Genomic DNA, 19,869 nt, shown 5'->3' on the forward strand with positions numbered 1-19,869 from the left:
CCTTCTGTTCAGTTGGGTGAAAGAATTCCCCACTTCAGCTTTAGGGGATTTTTTTTTACACATCATTTGAAAGTTTGTGGTCCGTTGTGGTCTGGGTAAAGTCCATAACTCAAGGGCCTATGCAGCACCTATAGGGTAAATATCCAAAACTCACTGCCTGTGAAACAGACATACACAGTTGTCCATATATTATACAGTCAATGGTGTGCATTACACACCATTGACTGTATAATAATATGGACGATGCGTCCACACTTCCTACCGCTATGCAAAAGTGAAGCTAAAATATCTAGTTTCTGCGAGCTGCCATCTTGCGCTGGTGTCATGCATCATTTGCAACCGGACTCTTGCGCAGAAGAGTCAGGCTTGATTTTATTTTATTTTATTTTATTCGGCAATAGAAAAAGCAATACAAAATACATCATAGCTTTAAAAATGTACAAGGATAAGCACAATAAAATCTCAGACTTGTTTCCATTGTGGTCCTTGATCTTGTGGCAGAGAAGAAGATGAGCCCCCTCAGCCATGTCACTGTCTGACGGAGGTTTGAGAGTGGCTGTCAATCAGCCCTATATTCATATTGTCAAACTAGAACTATTACAAATAGCATCAGCATGCATCAGCGTGATAAGAAATGACAAACCATCTTGGGGTGGGGGGGGGGGCGGATATTTGATGTGTGCTTTGATTTCTTAGTTCATGTCCCATCCACTGACATGGATTTATGAGCTATACTGCAGCCAGCCACAAGGGGGCGATCAATATGTTTTGGCTTCATTTTTGAGGGGCTGTCATGATGATGTCCATATTTTATACAGTCTATGATACTCTCTCTCTCTGTTTCTCTCCCTCTCTCTCTCTCTCTCTCTCTCTCTCTCTCTCGCACACACACACACACACACACACACACACACACACACATACACACACAGCAACCAATATGAAGGTAACAATGTATTTTTTTTTTCATAATGCCTGAGCAGATAACGTTTTAGAGATGTAAGGATTTCATTCAGCAGAATCAATACTGTATCCTGACGATGTGCTGTTCAGAAAATAGCAGTCAATAAAAATAAACCCCTTTTAATGTACTACACAGTTTATTTTGGAGACATGCTGCTTCTCTGCATGTCTGTCCTGTGTCTTTTCCCCAGTGACACAGATAAAGTCCATAGCAATATTGTCAATAGTCATTTTTTAATATCTCTAGAGCCGTAAGGATTACGTCTGGGTCAAAACACCTGGCATGGATTCCTCCCAGTCCCTCTGCTTCGCTCAAGTCAATCAAAGTCTATATGAATCGGGTCCCTTGCAATGCACTATAGTATTTCTCAGAATTAAAAACCTGTTTGCTGTCCTCTGCCCTCATCTCATCTCAGTCAATAGCTGGCTCGCAAACGTCACGCACCAAAATTGACTTTGCATGGAACAGCGTGTTACACAGAATCAGGTGGTTTTAGCACAGTAAGATCAAACTCACCGATGTCACTTTGTTATTTTACTACATTTTCAACATACTTTTCTACTTTCAATTTATTCAAGAAGCAGAAAAATGGAAATCCGCGCTCTCAAAAAGATATCTTGATTGAACGTGTTTTAAATAAAAAAGCGCAAACCTTTTAGATCATGGCACTGCCCTTTTCCCTCCCCCCCTCGACACCACCCATATCCCCCCTAGCCACTAATCCTACCCATCCCTCGAATGCCAACTCTCTAGGCACTTTCTATCCATATGCCCCCCCCAACAATAACACCCATATCCAAACAATAACACCCGTATCCCAACAATAACACCCATATCCCAACATTAACACCCGTATCCCAACAATAACACCCATATCCCAACATTAACACCCATATCCCAACAATAACACCCATATCCCAACAATAACACCCATATCCCAACAATAACACCCGTATCCCAACAATAACACCCATATCCCAACAATAACACCCATATCCCAACAATAACACCCATATCCCAACAATAACACCCGTATCCCAACAATAACACTCATATCCCAACAATAACACCCATATCCCAACAATAACACCCATATCCCAACAATAACACCCGTATCCCAACAATAACACCCATATCCCAACAATAACACCCGTATCCCAACAATAACACCCATATCCCAACAATAACACCCATATCCCAACAATAACACCCGTATCCCAACAATAACACCCATATCCCAACAATAACACCCGTATCCCAACAATAACACCCATATCCCAACAATAACACCCGTATTCCAACAATAACACCCATATCCCAACAATAACACCCGTATCCCAACAATAACACCCATATCCCAACAATAACACCCATATCCCAACAATAACACCCATATCCCAACAATAACACCCGTATCCCAACAATAACACCCATATCCCAACAATAACACCCGTATCCCAACAATAACACCCATATCCCAACAATAACACCCGTATCCCAACAATAACACCCATATCCCAACAATAACACCCGTATCCCAACAATAACACCCATATCCCAACAATAACACCCGTATCCCAACAATAACACCCGTATCCCAACAATAACACCCGTATCCCAACAATAACACCCATATCCCAACAATAACACCCATATCCCAACAATAACACCCGTATCCCAACAATAACACCCGTATCCCAACAATAACACCCGTATCCCAACAATAACACCCGTATCCCAACAATAACACCGATATCCCAACAATAACACCCATATCCCAACAATAACACCCGTATCCCAACAATAACACCCATATCCCAACAATAACACCCGTATCCCAACAATAACACCCGTATCCCAACAATAACACCCGTATCCCAACAATAACACCCATATCCCAACAATAACACCCATATCCCAACAATAACACCCATATCCCAACAATAACACCCGTATCCCAACAATAACACCCGTATCCCAACAATAACACCCGTATCCCAACAATAACACCCATATCCCCCTAACCACTATTCCTGCCCACCCCTCGAATCCCGACTCTCTACTACCTTCCTATCCCTGGCTACGGCCCTTTAACTACTAAACGTCCATGACTGACTGACTGACTGACTGACTGACTGACTGACTACTCAGTCACTCACTGTATCCATCTGTATATTTTCACTGCGGCCCAGCGCCGCAGTGAAAATATACAGATGGCCAAACTGAAAAGACTTCACCGTTCACTCTTTTCAATTCATACAAACAACCAAATAAAATACAATACAAATACAAATAAATAGCAAAAAAACAACAACGTAATACCAAAAGGGTTTGTGCCTTACGGGAGACCAAAGGCGCAGTTACAGTGCGAGTCATACTGTCTGTATGTTTCTCCTACTGGAGCTTCTCCTCTCCACGTGAGCCCTTCCCCAGTCAATAATGAGCTCCAGCAACATGGAGCTTCTGAATCGATAATCCTGCTAAGGATTAGTGGCCCCCTGACATGAGGTGGGCTCAGAAATAAATAAAAAAATCACTGTTGTGTTCGACTCATCTCCTGTGTCCATGTGGGCTCTTTCCCACTCAATACATAACTCCAGCAACATGAGGCTGCATGGAAAAGGGATTACTGAATACATAGGAGAACATAGACAAGTCATTTCTATAAGTATTCGTGTTGCGATATATTGTTTCCGACTTTGGCACGGTAGTCATTGTTGCTTTACACTTTACGAATAAATTGCTGCCTAATGCCTACCCCACACTACAGGATAATTTGCAAGATTATGGCCAAGATTACCCCCTCCCGATTTTCTCGGGGGTGCTCCCGATTTGAAGCGCGTCGGGCAGATAATCTTCCCAAATGATCCTGTAGTGTGTGGGGTTCAAAGATTCACAATCGGGAAGACTGCCTCTTCCCGATTGTGAATCGGCCATATCTAACATGTTAGATATTTACAACCCGACAGGAGATTGCATCTTGAGCAGAGAGCCAGTAGTAGCTGCGTTTCCATTAGTTTTTCGCAAAATAAACTGGTCCGCGTCCACCCGCAGCCCCGCACAGAAACAAAGAACGAGGAAATTGTCATCGAGGTGAAATACCCGTGCGTCTTTGAACGGGACGGAAAACTAATGCTATACTGCAAAGCATGTAGCCTACAACAAGCGCTTAGGTCTCAGCTTCCCGCATCGCGAGTGTCCGCACGGAAAAGTGAGTCAAATCAGCAGACGCGCCCCTCCACAAGACACCTGTGCAGACGGTTTTCGCCTGGCCGTGCACAGTAGGCCTACACCCCGAATGGACGCGGCTGTCCGCGCAAATATTAGTTAAACAAATCCTTTCAGTGCAAATGCATTATAAAAAAAAAAAATAAAAAAAAAAAATCGAAAACGAAATGACACTACTACACCCGGTGCGCACACTGAATAGGCATTTTAAAAGTTAACGTCGAGCCCTGCTTCAAGGTGAATCTTCGGCATAATCTTCTAGTGTGTGGGGTTGCGTTTGAACAGACGCGATTGTGTGTGTGTCCCAAGATTGAAATGTTAAAAAATCGGCTCTCTCTGTCCTGTAGTGTGTGGGCTCTCAAGATTTTTATAATCTTCAAGGATTTGAAAATCCTGTAGTGTGGGGTAGGCATAAAGGAATGGAGTTTACTGTGCATAATCTCACATGTAGTCACTTTCACACAGCCTGGAGCCAGCACATCAAGCGCTACTCTGTTGCTGTACTGTAACATAGCAAAGTCCCATGCTGTGTTCTGTTCTACTGTATTGTAGTCTAGTCTAGTCTAGTCTAGTCTTGTCTAGTCTAACACCAGTGCTTCTCAACATGGGGTCCGTGGGGGGTTGATCTATGGCTATTTTGATCATAGTTTTGATCGTAGTTTATTTTGATCAGTTGTTATCTCTCTTGTACCTTCAACATAGATAGTCATGGAATTCTGGACAAAATATATCTAATAAATCTAAAATATAATAAATATTCTCTGATTTGGGCCCGAGTGTCAAAATCTCAATCATCTCAATGCCCTAATCATGTGTACTAAATTAGAAGTCCTTTGATATGAAAAAGGTTGAGAACCACTGGTCTATAGACTTTCACCTCATTCCATAATCGTGAAAGACGTGAAAACATAGCAATTAAGAGCCAGGAGTGAAATCACTAGTGTGCTGCACATGGTCTCCAGCCCCCTACCCCTCTGCTGTCAGCTCCTCCTTCCCCCGTGTGTTACTGTATCTGTGTTCCCCATGCAGACCCCCGGTGGAGGACATCCAGACGGTGCTGAGCCCGGTGGTGAGCTGCGGACCTCCAGGAGCCCTGCTGACCAGACCAGTCATCCTCACCATCCACCACTGTGCCGACAACGACCAGGAAGACTGGCTCATACAGCTGAAGAACCAACTGGCCATGGGGGAGTGGGAGGTAAGAGCTGGACACGGATCTTGTGTAATGCTCAGAGATACGAAAAGTACACACATTCTTTCATCAAGTAGATACATTTATTTGTGTAGTAAAAAAAAAAAAAGACTGGTAAAAGTAGAAGTACTGATTCAACTTGTTTACTCAAGTAAAAGTAAAAAAAAAAAAAGTACAGGCTCTCAAATGTAATAAAGTAGAAAAGTAGAAAGTATTTCTACTCACGTCATATTAATATAATCCAAAGACTATTAAACTTAAAAGATCCCATCCAAGCATGTTAGATGTATTAATGTATACTTTGATTAATAATTTGTGTGATAGGGTTTTTCCACAAAAAAGCTGCATAATGAGGCATTAAAACTAAAGTAACTAGCCTGTTTTGAAAATGCAAGGAGTAGAAAGTACAGATATTTGTGTTAAAATGTAGGGAGTAAAAGTGAAAACTTTCAGAAAAATAAATACTCCGTAAAGTACAGTGGGAGGGTCGTCACAATACACATGCACGTCCAACTTCACAGCCATGTATGCATGTACTGTATCTTTCAACCGAATCACAACCATGACTATATTACAGTACAACAGCACTCCCTCTCGTGTGATATTGCTTTTATACAACATCAATCAAAGCTATTCATCAAGTAATAATAGCTTTTTTAAAGTAATTGACAGATGATTTCTGTCTGTCTGTCTCCGCCACCAAAAACAGCCTGCAGTTTCCCGCCTGCAAGCTAGCTAAGCTAACGTTAGCTACATCGAGTTTAGCCGAGACGATTTCAGCTTTACCGTTCATAATTAATTAAGTCAAATCCATATACCGTAAATTCCGGACTATAAGACGCACCGGTGTATAAGCCGCGGGACCAAAATTGACTATTTTTTTCTTCTATAAGCCGCACCGGTCTATAAGCCGCGGGTGTTTTGATGTTTAATTACCATATGAAAGGGTTCGTGCACAGAGAGGAATGTCGGGAAAGCGATGGCTGTTTGGGGAAGCTCCCATTTATTAACATTTCAACAAAACAAAACAAAAGTCAGGTCACTAATCCCCAGACAAAATCACACAACAATAGGCTATATGTGCAGCAAACCTGTAACCAGAGAAGTCAAGTCACTAATGCTCGTCTTCCTCTTCTTCCTGCGTACTGAAACCACCAAAGTCCTCATCTTCAGTGTCGGAAACGAACAGGTTCAGGGTGGCTTCGTCAACCACTCTCCTCTCTCCTTCATTGTCACTCAAAACCAACGAACTCCTCTTCATCTATAGCTGTGTTTCCATTACAGTTTTTCGCAAAAGAATTGCGATATTTCTACAACTTCGACAATGTACAATTGCGACTTGTAGGCGTTTCCATTGAAGTTGCGTTTGAGTGATTCCCCGTTGCAGCAGCTGCCACAGTGATTACGCACGGGGATCTGCCCCATATCCCGTCCCCTGCATGCTCAAATCCAACCAATGGTCAATGGAAATCCCAACATGAAGTTACAATGCATATAAACGAGCCTGATTATCAATTCAAAAGAAAATGAGTCGCAAAATGTTGCTGGCTGCGTGAATGCAGTCAGCGCGACAGGCAGAGGAAAAAAGGTAGCCTAATAGCCTACAACTGGTCCGATTTAGAGATGGAGGGGGGAAAAGGCTGATTTGGTTCTATAATTGCACCTGAAACGTGTGCAATGTATTAGCCTACTCACAGTCACTGTATTCACTTCAGACAGCACCACCGCACCAGTGTGTGCTTTTCATCCTCTCATCTCGCCGCTGTGCCAAATGCGCGCACACAGGCAGCCTGCTGTCACCATGGACCGATTTCTGCCATTAAACATTATCTAATTTGCCCGGCTACGCTTTTGCACAACACTCGTCTTTCTGCTAGGTAGCGTTGCTTCAAAGTTTTCCACTTGCTGCGGAGGTTTTGACACGGCTATCGAACCTTACTTACCAAACTTATTTTCCGCTCCTTTTCCAAGGGATAATATGGGTCACATGACGTGCAAATGCGAAAAATGTGTTTCCATTACACTTTTGCGATAAACTGCTATATCGACACGTCTGAAAAACCACCTCATGATCATCTACTGCTCGTTCTCATGCTGTCGAGAACGAGCAAAGCTTTTTTTTGGTGAAAGAATCCTCCAGGGCGCTTCTTGTTAACAGTCCGAGTGAGTGGCAGGTCGAACGTCAAAGGCACTTCATCCATATTTATGATCTGCTCCGGTTCGATGGAATATTCCTTGATCTTCCTTTGTGTGAATTCGCCGAAGTTTGTGATTTTCTCCTGGTAGTCGGGGGAGGGAGTTGATGGGCTTGTGGCCGTTTGCTTACCGTAATTACCATATGTAAGTGGTCACGCACAGAGGGGATTGTCGGGAAAGAGATGGCTGTTTGAGGAAGCTCCCATTTACCGTATTACCGTAACATTTCAACAAAACAACATAACACAACACCACCGTTGTTTATTTTTACAGTGCACACAGTGTCCGCGGTGTGGTGAAAAGAGGGCAAGAGAGGAAATTAAAACAGAAGTGGATTTATAGTTAGAAAGAGTGCTAAAAAAGAGAGATTTTTTTTTTTTTTTTTTTTTTTTTCTGAAAAAATCCATAGATAAGACGCACCGTTATATAAGCCGCAGGGGCCAAAAAACGGGAAAAAAGCCGCGGCTTATAGTCCGGAATTTACGGTAGTTGTCCCTCGGTGCGAACGCTGTTTGAACGCAACCTAATCAAGGTTACGCTGAGGTACACAGTGAAGCATCCCGTGATGTTACACTGAAATATCATCACGGCTGGAATGCCTTTTGTCTGTTGTATAAACGCATATGCATATGTACACACACTGTATATAGCCTAGGCACACACACACACACACACACTGTATATAGCCTAGGCACACACACACACACACGCAGAGTGAGGGAGAGAGAAGGGGAGAGAGAAAGAGAGAGAGAGAGATTTTGGTAAACATTCTAAGCGCCCACAGGCTACTTGACAAGCAGGGGGCTGAAGACTCCTATCAGAAATCATTTCTTATGCTCCATCCTCCTCTTCTCTCATCTACTTCTTATGTTTCTCTCCCTCCTTCAGTCCTCTCTCCCAGCATGAAATCTCTACCTCAGCATTCTGCATATGTGTGTGTGTGTGTGTGTGTGTGTGTGTGTGTGTGTGTGTGTTTGTCCGTGTCCGTGTGTGTCCATGCGTGTGTGTGTGTGCGTGCGTGCGCGCGCGTGTGTGTGTGTGTGTGTGTGATAAGGCTGTCTTGCAGCATCAGTGTGTCTACAAGCCCCCTGTATGCTGTCTTCTGTTGCTTATCACAGCTCAACACAATGTCTCTGCACAATTAGCCATGCATAAGATTTTGTGTGTACTTCGTCTTTGTGTGGGCATGTGTGTGTGTGTGTGTGTGTGTGTGTGTGTGTGTGTGTCTGTGAGAGAGAGAGAGAGAGAGAGAGAGAGACAAAGAGATCGAGAGAGACTAGAGCAAGAGAGAGAGAGAAAGAGAGGAAACGAAACAAGAGTGGGTGAAGAGACCCAAAAAAGTATGTGAAGTTTCACCAGGAAGTTGGTTTATTTCGCTCCTATTGCAGTGCCAGTAAAAACCTCCATTTTTCTTCCGAACGTTCGCCCCCAAAAGCGGGAGAGAGGACAGTAATTTAATCCGCGTCACATCAGGGGGGAGCAGCATGGCTGTGATTACCAGTAATAACAGATTCATAGCATATTGCGCTCCTACCATTTCATATCGATTCAACTCGTCTATGGGAACACAACTCCACATGAACTGTGATTCAAAACTCAATATTTGTATCACGCAGATACATCACACACACACACACACACACACACACACACACACATTGCATGCACATACACACAAGGGCACACCCGCACATAACCTCACACACACACACACACACACACACGCGCACACACGCACACACACCTGCACAACTAATTGGAAATTCAATACTCATATAAAAAGATCGCAGTGTGTTTGTGCATCCTCCCACAGCCCAGAGAACCATATAGATTTGCCATAACTCAGGGGCTGTGACGGAGAGCGGGAGAAGACATGAGCAACAGCTCACAGATAATCAGAGGAAAATTGAACACACTTCACGGACGAGCACAGTAACACCGCTCCCAACAAGTGCTACTGGCTCTCCCTAATGGAAACTTTGATTTACTTTACAAGTCAGATGTGCAGACAGAATGACATTTGGATTCCCGTTCAGTGTCTGGTAGCTTATAATAAGTTAGACGAAACAATGACTCTGCTGAATCTAAAATGCAGCAATTGGTTTTCCTAAGATAAATGATCAGACTAACAAATAGGATTCACACAGTGTTCATTATGTTATTTGAGAGAAGCCAAAGTGATTAAAAACTCAACATTCTCTTGCAACTAAACAACAATTATTGATATGTAGCACTGCTGCACCCATCAGCACTGCCATGGTAGTGAAAAATGCCCATCTGTAGCAACAGGAATGCACCATCTACAAAACACAGCACCCTGCTGACGGAGGCTTGTTTGCATCATTGAACAAGTACAGATCCTGTCCAGGCCCATTGACTAGTACAGCCTCCTTGAACATGCGTGCCAAATTTCGCGCAATTTCATCATCATAGTTTTGTCGATCGATACTACATGAAAAAAATGCAGTCAAGCGGTGTATAAGAGATGTTAAAAATGTGTTTTAGACCTCGAGGGTCCTTGAGGCCATGGACATGTGTAAGATAGCTTCATGAAAATCGGATTTACAGTGTGAAAGTCAGAAATTTTAACATTTAACTATAGCTCTATAGCTATAGCTTGGGGAATTATTTTTAGAGGTAGTAATAATGGTAACCAATATCTGTGATTGGGCCAAATAATTTCATGTCTTTGCGATGTAGCAACTCATGGGAATTTGTACTAACACTGACACCTCAGTAAGTGTTCAGGATTTACTGACTCACCCTAAAGGCCCATTTCCACCGCTGGTATTGGTGCCGCTCCGCCCGGCTCGACTCACTTTTTTTCTGGCTTTCCACCGGTCAAAAACCAGGACAACCCAGGTTGAGTTGTACTATTTCTAGTACCACCTCTGTCGAGGTTCCAGGGCTTTGGACGCGGTACCATACGGTGACGTGAAAATGGGTTGGCATGCCACACACTGACAAAACTCTGTGTGTGTGTGTGTGTGTGTGTGTGTGTGTGTGTGTGTACGTGCGTACATGTGTGCATGTGTGCGTGCGTGCGTGTGGTTCCTATAGGACTTGGTGGTAGTGGGAGAGGAGAACTTCACCACCCCCTGCTACGTGCAGATGGACTCGGAGGCGTGCCACATCCTAACAGAGACCCTGGGCACGTACTGCCTGGTGGGCCAGTCGGTCAGCAAGGCAGCCGCCAAGAGGCTCAAACTGGCTGTGTTTGGACCCGTCTCCTGCACAACACTGGACTATCACATCAGGGTCTACTGTCTGGATGACACGCAGGATGCACTCAAGGTAAACGGTCGCACCTGAAACAATCACACCTGGAATTATTTTGGTTGGTTTGCTCTTTCTTAAGTGGACAGTCAGTCCGCTAAATTAATCCATATATACAGTACACACACACACACACACACACACACACACACACACACACACACACACACACACACTACAGCCCTCTCCACCATCCCTCTGTTATATTATTTTCAACTGCGTGCCTTGTTGCGTTCTTGCTCTAAGAGGGGGTTAGAGTCTCACTTGGACCACCCATAATAACATTCTACCTTTTTTAATTGCATTTTAAATCATAATCCCCATAGCTCGTTATAGTATTAAATAAAGTGAGAATTATGTGTTGAATAAGAATGTTGTTGCAGTCCATTCTTGAGAGTTGCAGTCTTCCTACAGCATGGAATCCTTCGTCTTCTCTCACACAAGTTTGCCTTTTTTGACCAAGTGACCCTATTCCAAAAGGTTGTTTGCTTGTTGCTGGCAACACCATCACAAAAACATCTGATTCCTTGAATAGAAATGATCCTCTCACTAATCACAAAGAGACGTTTCTTCATTCTTCTTCATGAGGCGAGGAGCGCTAAACAAAAGGGCTCAACAATGCCAAAATAGCGGATTCTTTAGAATTTAAACAGATTCAAAGCACTGCAGGGACTCGCTGGGAGATTAACATTGCTAATATGCTATAGCGGCGATATGTCAAGCGTGGGCGTGGCACACGTGCACAGGCACACACAGAAAGGCCACAGGCACACACAGGAAGCCCACAGGAAGCCCACAGGCACACACAGGAAGCCCACACAGGCACACACAGGAAGCCCACAGGCACACACAGGAAGCCCACAGGCACACACAGGCACACACAGGAAACCCACAGGCACACACAGGAAGCCCACAGGCACACACAGGAAGCCCACACAGGCACACACAGGAAGCCCACAGGCACACACAGGAAGCCCACAGGCACACACAGGCACACACAGGAAACCCACAGGCACACGCAGGAAGCCCACAGGCACACACAGGAAGCCCACAGGCACACACAGGAAGGCCACAGGCACACACAGGAAGCCCACACAGGCACACACAGGAAGCCCACAGGCACACACAGGAAGCCCACAGGCACACACAGGAAGCCCACAGGCACACACAGGAAGCTCACAGGCACACACAGGAAGGCCACAGGCACACACAGGAAGCCCACAGGCACACACAGGAAGCCCACAGGCACACACAGGAAGGCCACAGGCACACACAGGAAGCCCACAGGCACACACAGGAAGCCCACAGGCACACACAGGAAGCCCACAGGCACACACAGGAAGCCCACAGGCACACACAGGAAGCCCACAGGCACACACAGGAAGCCCACAGGCACACACAGGAAGCCCACAGGCACACACAGGAAGCCCACAGGCACACACAGGAAGCCCACAGGCACACACAGGAAGGCCACAGGCACACACAGGAAGCCCACACAGGCACACACAGGAAGCCCACAGGCACACACAGGAAGCTCACAGGCACACACAGGAAGCTCACAGGCACACACAGGAAGCTCACAGGCACACACAGGAAGGCACACACAGGAAGCCCACAGGCACACACACCCACAGGCACACACAGGAAGCCCACAGGCACACACAGGAAGCCCACAGGCACACACAGGAAGCCCACAGGCACACACAGGAAGCCCACAGGCACACACAGGAAGCCCACAGGCACACACAGGAAGCCCACAGGCACACACAGGAAGCCCACAGGCACACACAGGAAGCCCACAGGCACACACAGGAAGCCCACAGGCACACACAGGAAGCCCACAGGCACACACAGGAAGCAGCACACGTGCACCGGAACACACAGGAAGCCCACACTCACTTTGAACACTTCAAAGAAGCGAGTGTAGTTGGACAACAGAGGTCAGAGGTGGTCTTTTTAACGATGGAGCCTTTGTGCAGCATAATTGACGGGCTGCTGTTTGAAAAGGGGAAGTGTGCTGCGCGTCTACAGCAGAGCCGCTGCGTAGGAAGATGATGGCGAGGACGAATCAATTCTTTTACAAAGGTTGTAGGAGGCATCCCAACACATACGGATAACTTCTTTCAAAAATAACTGTGTGTTTGTGTGTGCGTCGTGTGTGTGTGTGTGCGTGTGTGTTCATTGTGTATGCACACGTGTGTATACTGTATGTGTGTAAATGTGAACATGACATGTAAATGTATGCGAGCGTAGCAGTTGGTGTGCTCGCGTGTCTGTAAGACACAGTTATTTCCTCTGCACCCTTTGGCTTAGTTGATATACAGCAGTCAATTTAAAAAGGATGAGCAGAAACCCCCGCAGGACTCCCTCTGCATTGCATTATTTAAACAACTGCAGCACAGCAGAGTGAGCCAGTGCTGCTTCCTTTGGTAAAGTAATATGGACACGGATATCAAATGCACAGTTGTACGTCCTCAACTGAATTTGTTTTCCTACGATGATGTCTACTAAATTAATCAAGCGAAAACACAGATTACGTGTGGTACATCGTCTGAGATTGAAGCTGTACTGAGTGAAGATTCTGGTTACAGAATTCTTTCAAACCATGGAAAACAGAGCATAAGGAAAGTCAGTCTGATGGTTCTCTTGCCATGTGTGAGTGGAATGAACAAGTGAGGGTGTCCACGTAGTGCAGCGGTATATTCCCTGCCCACCGACATGAGGGGTCGCAGGTTCAAGCCTCCCGTCTTACAGTACTTCTGGCTCGCTCGGGCGTCCATACAGGCAGAATTGGCCGTGTCTGCGGGTGGGAAGCCAGATTAAGGGTGTGTGTCCTGGTCGCTGAATTAGTGCCTCCTCTGGTCGGTCAGGGCGCCTCCAAAATCTGCATCACTGTTCTTGTGTTTTGGAATTGGTGGCTTTGTTGTGTTGCGTTGTGTCACATTTCACACCAACCTGTGAAGCCAGAAGACACATAGCACTGCGGTGGACATGTCAAAGCTATTCAATGTTTCTATCTTGTATCCAAGGCGTGCTGCACTTCCCTACATGTCATAACAGCAGTATGCTGACTGATGAATCTGTATTTTATTGAAGCGCTTCATTGTGTCTCTTTAGTTTGACACAATTAGCAGAGCCAAGCTTTGCTCACATCTGGGGCACACACATGAAGGTCTGTACTGATGCAGGGGAAATGCATGGGAGAGGAGAATAAGGGAACTCAATGCATTCTAAAATGTGATGGTGATACATGGCGGGGAGGACATACTTTGATCTTTGAGTTGTTGTTGATGTTGTTGTTGTTCGTTTGTTTGTTTGTTTTGGTGCAGGAGGTTCTGCAGATGGAGACCCAGATGGGAGGGAAGCTTCTGGACGAGCCAAAGACTCTGAACTTTAAAGACAGCACACACAATCTGAGACTGTCCATCCACGACGTGCCACACACACACTGGAAGAGCAAACTGATCGCTAAGTATCAGGTGAGATGCGGACACACACACACACACACACACACACGCACATACACGCACACGCACGCACACACACACACACACACACACACACACCCACACACGCACAAACACACACACACGCACAAAGACACATCACGAATTACTAGCTACAAGTTACACAATGCTACACACTCATTAAAATTCCAAAACCAACTCTTAATAGCAGCTGTTTAAGCCACACTCAGGAGACACTTTGACAAGAGCTTTTTGTGAACATGCATATTTTAAAGGTGTGTTTAAGTTCTGTATCCTGTCTGCAACAAGTTCCTGCATTGCCAGTGTGCTCTACCAGGCGTGGAGTGAACTCTTGTTGGAAAACGAGTGTGTATGCGTGTGTTTGTCTTGAACACAGCACTAACACCCAGGAGGGCTTTCTTCTCAGTGATTATGGGTAGAGTGAGTCCAGTGCCGTACAAGGCACAGCCAAGTAGTTTGCATTACAATAGTCCCTGTAATCACTGTGAAGAACACTCCGGGGTATTATAGCTGTTACAAAATGATTACCAAAGTATTCTTGAAAATGAATGTAGTGTAGGCTATGTACCACAGATCCAGTCACAATTTTAATTGCTTGAGACGTGAAGCATGAGGATAATAACTGAGACTTGGATTAGCTTGACTTGGATTGTGCTGACCTGGCTTGACGTGAAAACCCTTCTAAAGTCTTGACAAAAGATCTTGTGTTTGTGAAAATGTAAATGATTTGTTCCACCAGAATTTAAATTCTGCTTTCTGAATTTGGATGGAATGATTGAATTGATTGACGTTGAAACTATCGAAATAGAATCGATGATGCTCTTACCAAGTTTTGATCCAACCTCTTCTAAAGCCACCTATTTCTGAAGAAAATGGTGAAAACGACATACCCAAACTAAAATGCTTACTGTGGCTGAACCGCTAGGGTTACAGACAAATGCCTGACCTTTTCTGAAAGGTAAGACTTTGAAGTTTCTGTTCCAAGTGTCAGAATGACTCTAAAAAAATATTTTAGAGTGTAAACAGTTACCTGTGGTTGTTGTATTTATGGCTAGAAACACAATGGAGACATAGCCACAGGCCTTACCACATCCCAACTCAAAGAAGATGAAAAAATACCAAAACATGAGTATTTGGCAGTGGTTTTTGTAGGGAGATACCTAGGCGGATTTCCAAAAAGCCATTTGAAAAAGCCATTTGAAAAAATGAAATGTTGTCTTTGTCTTTGTACAAAGACGGCTATAACTTCTGCTGTGTTGATCTGATCCGAAAAAGGAAGACATGGTTCGATGCGCACGATTCAGACGATTAATTTGGTATGTAGCATGAACAGGATTGTTCAGAATTAACCACCTAATTCATCACGTTAATGACAGATGAACAGCAAAAAATCTGAAACGTAACGCCCGTGTTACGGTGCAATGCAAGAGGTTTTAAAATCATATTGCATGGAAAAGTCCTATTTAGTTTTCTTCTCCCCTTTGAATACATGCTTTCCAAGCAGTGTGCAGTTAGGATTTCAAAGTATTTCATACTTTTAATCAATTTAAAACAGCCTTGACAGCAGGTGGCGGCCTGCTATCGGCTGACTGATTCAAGCAAAGTTGACTCGGTCACACCCCTGCTATGTACTGTACAGAGGAGTAATGGCAGAAAGCAAGACATATTGCTCAGCAGCTGTCTGGTTACTTACGACAACAGTTAGCATAGCAACACTTTTCATCAGGCACAGCTAGCCGTACGTTATGGGAATTATCGGCACATATGGGACATATGGGATTGCCTGCCGCTACGTGTCACATAGAAACACGCATTATCCTTTGTGCATTTCCCAGGAGATTCCGTTCTACCAGGTGTGGAGCAGCAGCCAGCGGACTCTCCACTGCACCTTCACGCTGGAGAGACTGAGCGCAGCCACCACAGAGCTCAGCTGTAAGCTGTGTGTACGACAGGTGGAAGGAGAAGGGCAGATCTTTCAGCTCAGCAGCACGCTGGAGGAGGTGAGCTCATCCACAGTCGCACACTGCACACAGGAAACGTGACTCACAGTTTCACTCGCAGGTTCGAGCCTCCGTTTTACCCTCCAGCTTGGTCAGGAGGAAGCCGGATTAAAGGTAATGTGTCCTGGTCGCTGCACTAGCGCCTCCACTGGTCGGTCGGGGCGCCTGTTCGGGGGGAGGGGAACTGGGGGGAATAGCGTGATCCTCCCACGCGCTGCTGGTGACTGCACAGTACTAGAGGATGAATGGAAACGGGGGGGAAATTTCAGAAAAACGTGATCAAAATAAATAATAATAATAATGTTTAACTCACTCTGGGGTAGAGGGTACTGTACTGTACACACAGAATGATGATGAACACAGGCGGATGAACACACACACACACACACTCACACACACACACACACACACACACACACACACACACACACACACACACACACACATGTTCCACTACCAAAGGTGTTAAAGTCACTAAGTTTGTCTCTCTCTCAGACGGTCGTTATCTGACTCTGTTCAATCATTCATGCTGGGGCTAGAGGTCACATGACATGCATGGAATAACTGGTCTTTGATTTAGATGGCCATGTTACCACAAAGTCACCGTGTGTGTGTGTGTGTGTGTGTGTGTGTGTGTGTGTGTGTGTGTGTGTGTGTGTATACGAGTGTGCGTGCGTGCATGCGTGTATACGAGTGTGTGTGCGTGCATGCGAGTGTGTGTGTGTGGTCAGAGTTGGGACAGTTCTTCTGGAATATCACTGCTTTGTATTCTCCCTGTGGGGTCATGAGCGATGGGGTTGCTCATCAGATTTATTTGAACCCTTTCTTAGTTAGGAAAATTGGCTAAGAGGATTAGATTATTGACTACATAGGAGAGTGGTAACCTGATGCTGCCAGATGGTTTGTTTTCACATAACCATCGGGAAACGTTTCAAAGGGCGGGCACTTTCAAAAAATACCTGGCAGGTGATTGGATGAACCATCTGTCTATCACCTCTATCATAGGCTTGCTCCTCTCTGGCGTCACACCTAAAGCCCGCCTGTAGCTGCCTCATAGAAGGCTGATTGGTGCGAACCACTGGTGGTTTGCATTCAAACCAATAGATTGGAGCGTGGCCAGATGGATTTGTCATGTGATCTCGCACGAATCAGCTGCCTCGCAAGGTTAGAGGAGCGGCTGCAGGTGCAGGATGGAAGGAATACTGTACACTCTCACTCACTGAGAAGAATAACTTGTCCTGTCCCTGGTCCCTGTCACACCAGTCCCTGTCACACCGGTCCCTGTCACACCAGTCCCTGTCACACCAGTCCCTGTCACACCAGTCCCTGTCACACCGGTCCCTGTCACACCGGTCCCTGTCACACCAGTCCCTGTCACACCAGTCCCTGTCACACCAGTCCCTGTCACACCAGTCCCTGTCACACCAGTCCCTGTCACACCAGTCCCTGTCACATATAAGCGCTCCCTCTTTCCCTTGTTCCACTGGCCTCGGCCCTCCTGCCTCCAGCAGCTATGTCCTCTGCAGCATTATTCATGGTTTTCTCCAGCGAGAGCTGACATCTCTCTGCATCAAAGGCAACCATGAGTTTCCATTCACACAAGCTCTCCATTAGCCTTCTCCACACTTGACCTCAGTTGAGGAAGAAGCGCAGAGTCATTAATTTCACTAGAGCAAAAGTGGTGGTACAGTAAGTAGGTACATTTTCTCTCATGTTTAATCAAAGAAAGAAAAAACGATGCTTGCCGATGAGAAGGATGTATTTGTATGAGATCTCCCATCAACGACGCCCACTCCTGAAAATGCCTTCTGCCCCTTTTGAGCAAACTGTGAACTCAATTTGTGAGGATACAACATTGTGTCTTGGCTCATAAAGTTGTTAAGTTGGCTGAATCATACAACAGTGCCACACTATGGTCGAAATCCTCCATGCTGTATTTCTCATGCGCTGGAAGGCCTATTGGAGCAGCCACTGCAAAGTCTTCTTTCTTCAACTAGATCAAAATAAACTAAACTAAGCTGTAGTCGGATCATTTCTTATGCCTTCTGATGACTAAAAAGAGAGCAATAAACAAACAGTTAATCTTGGCAGCAGTTGTACACATTGAGACTTCGACTTCTATTTGGGCAACGCAGTTTAATCACAAAATTAAATATTTTGTTAGCTCCGTTGTGAGCTCGCAAAATTAAATATTGCGTTAGATAATCCATTATACAGGCAATAATCTAGCCTTACAAAATAATTACCGTAACACGGGACGTTTTGGTTAGCAGGGTAATTAGAGCTGAATAGCTAAAGTAATATTCAGTGAATCTCTTTGTGTACGCATTGAATAAAATGCTGTAGATGGCGTAGACTTAACTACCTAAAACACTCCCGAGCAGCCTGCCATCTGCTGTATATTGAATAATGTAGCACAGGTCGAAACATTTATTATTTCAGGAGGAGAAATGGAGAGATGCCTCGTTGCATCAATCCTTCAATCTGCAGCAGCAGAGAGCTTTCTGCTGTAAAGTGAGGCTAAGTAGACGCTGTAAATAGTCATCAGTTACATCAACAGTGGCGGTTGTTGTTTCCCTGTGCCTGCCAAGCCACATTCATTAGACTGGCTGCCTCCTTTCAGCACACGACTAAGGATTAATGAGATGAACGTTTAGGGATATTAAGAGAGACAGAGAGAGAGAGACTAACAGATAGACAGGGAGCGAGGAGGAGAGAGAAAGAGAGAGAGAGAGAAGAGAGAGAGACTAACAGATAGACAGGGAGCAAGGAGGGGAGAGAGAGAGAGAGAAAAGAGAGAGAGAGACTAACAGATAGACAGGGAGCGAGGAGGAGAGAGAAAGAGAGAGAGAGAAGAGAGAGAGACTAACAGATAGACAGGGAGCGAGGAGGAGAGAGAAAGAGAGAGAAGAGAGAGAGACTAACAGATAGACAGGGAGCAAGGAGGAGAGAGAGAGAGAGAAAAGAGAGAGAGACTAACGGATAGATAGGGAGCGAGGAGGAGAGAGAAATGAGCGAGAGACTAACAGATAGACAGGGAGCGAGGAGGAGAGAGAAAGAGAGAGAGAGAAGAGAGAGAGACTAACAGATAGACAGGGAGCGAGGAGGAGAGAGAAAGAGAGAGAAGAGAGAGAGACTAACAGATAGACAGGGAGCAAGGAGGAGAGAGAGAGAGAGAAAAGAGAGAGAGACTAACGGATAGATAGGGAGCGAGGAGGAGAGAGAAATGAGCGAGAGACTAACAGATAGACAGGGAGCGAGGAGGAGAGAGAGAAAAGAGACAGAAACTAACAGAAAGACAGGGAGCGAGGAGGAGAGAGAGAAATGAGAGAGAGACTATATAACAGATAGACAGGGAGTGAGGAGAAGAGAGAGAGAGACTAACAGATAGACAGGGAGTGAGGAGGAGAGAGAGAGAAAGAAAGGAGAGAGAGACTAACAGATAGACAGGGAGTGAGGAGGAGAGAGAGAGACAGAGAGAAAGGAGAGAGAGACTAACAGATAGACAGGGAGCAAGGAGGAGAG

The 19,869-nt window shown here is 45.3% G+C and overlaps 1 protein-coding gene across 1 annotated transcript in view; it reads left to right on the forward strand.

The window, feature by feature from the left end:
- The window catches only part of LOC310783877 (netrin receptor UNC5C-like), a 386,712-nt gene that overhangs the window by 362,019 nt on the left and 4,824 nt on the right, over positions 1 to 19,869 (forward strand). The window contains exons 12-15 of the mRNA XM_083644778.1: positions 5,222 to 5,390; positions 10,641 to 10,874; positions 14,186 to 14,335; positions 16,180 to 16,344. Of these exons, the coding sequence (XP_083500904.1) occupies positions 5,222 to 5,390; positions 10,641 to 10,874; positions 14,186 to 14,335; positions 16,180 to 16,344 (718 nt within the window). The remainder of the gene's footprint in view (positions 1 to 5,221; positions 5,391 to 10,640; positions 10,875 to 14,185; positions 14,336 to 16,179; positions 16,345 to 19,869) is intronic.

Source organism: Poromitra crassiceps (assembly GCF_964638095.1).
Source record: "Poromitra crassiceps genome assembly, chromosome: 10".
Classification (NCBI taxonomy): domain Eukaryota; kingdom Metazoa; phylum Chordata; class Actinopteri; order Beryciformes; family Melamphaidae; genus Poromitra; species Poromitra crassiceps.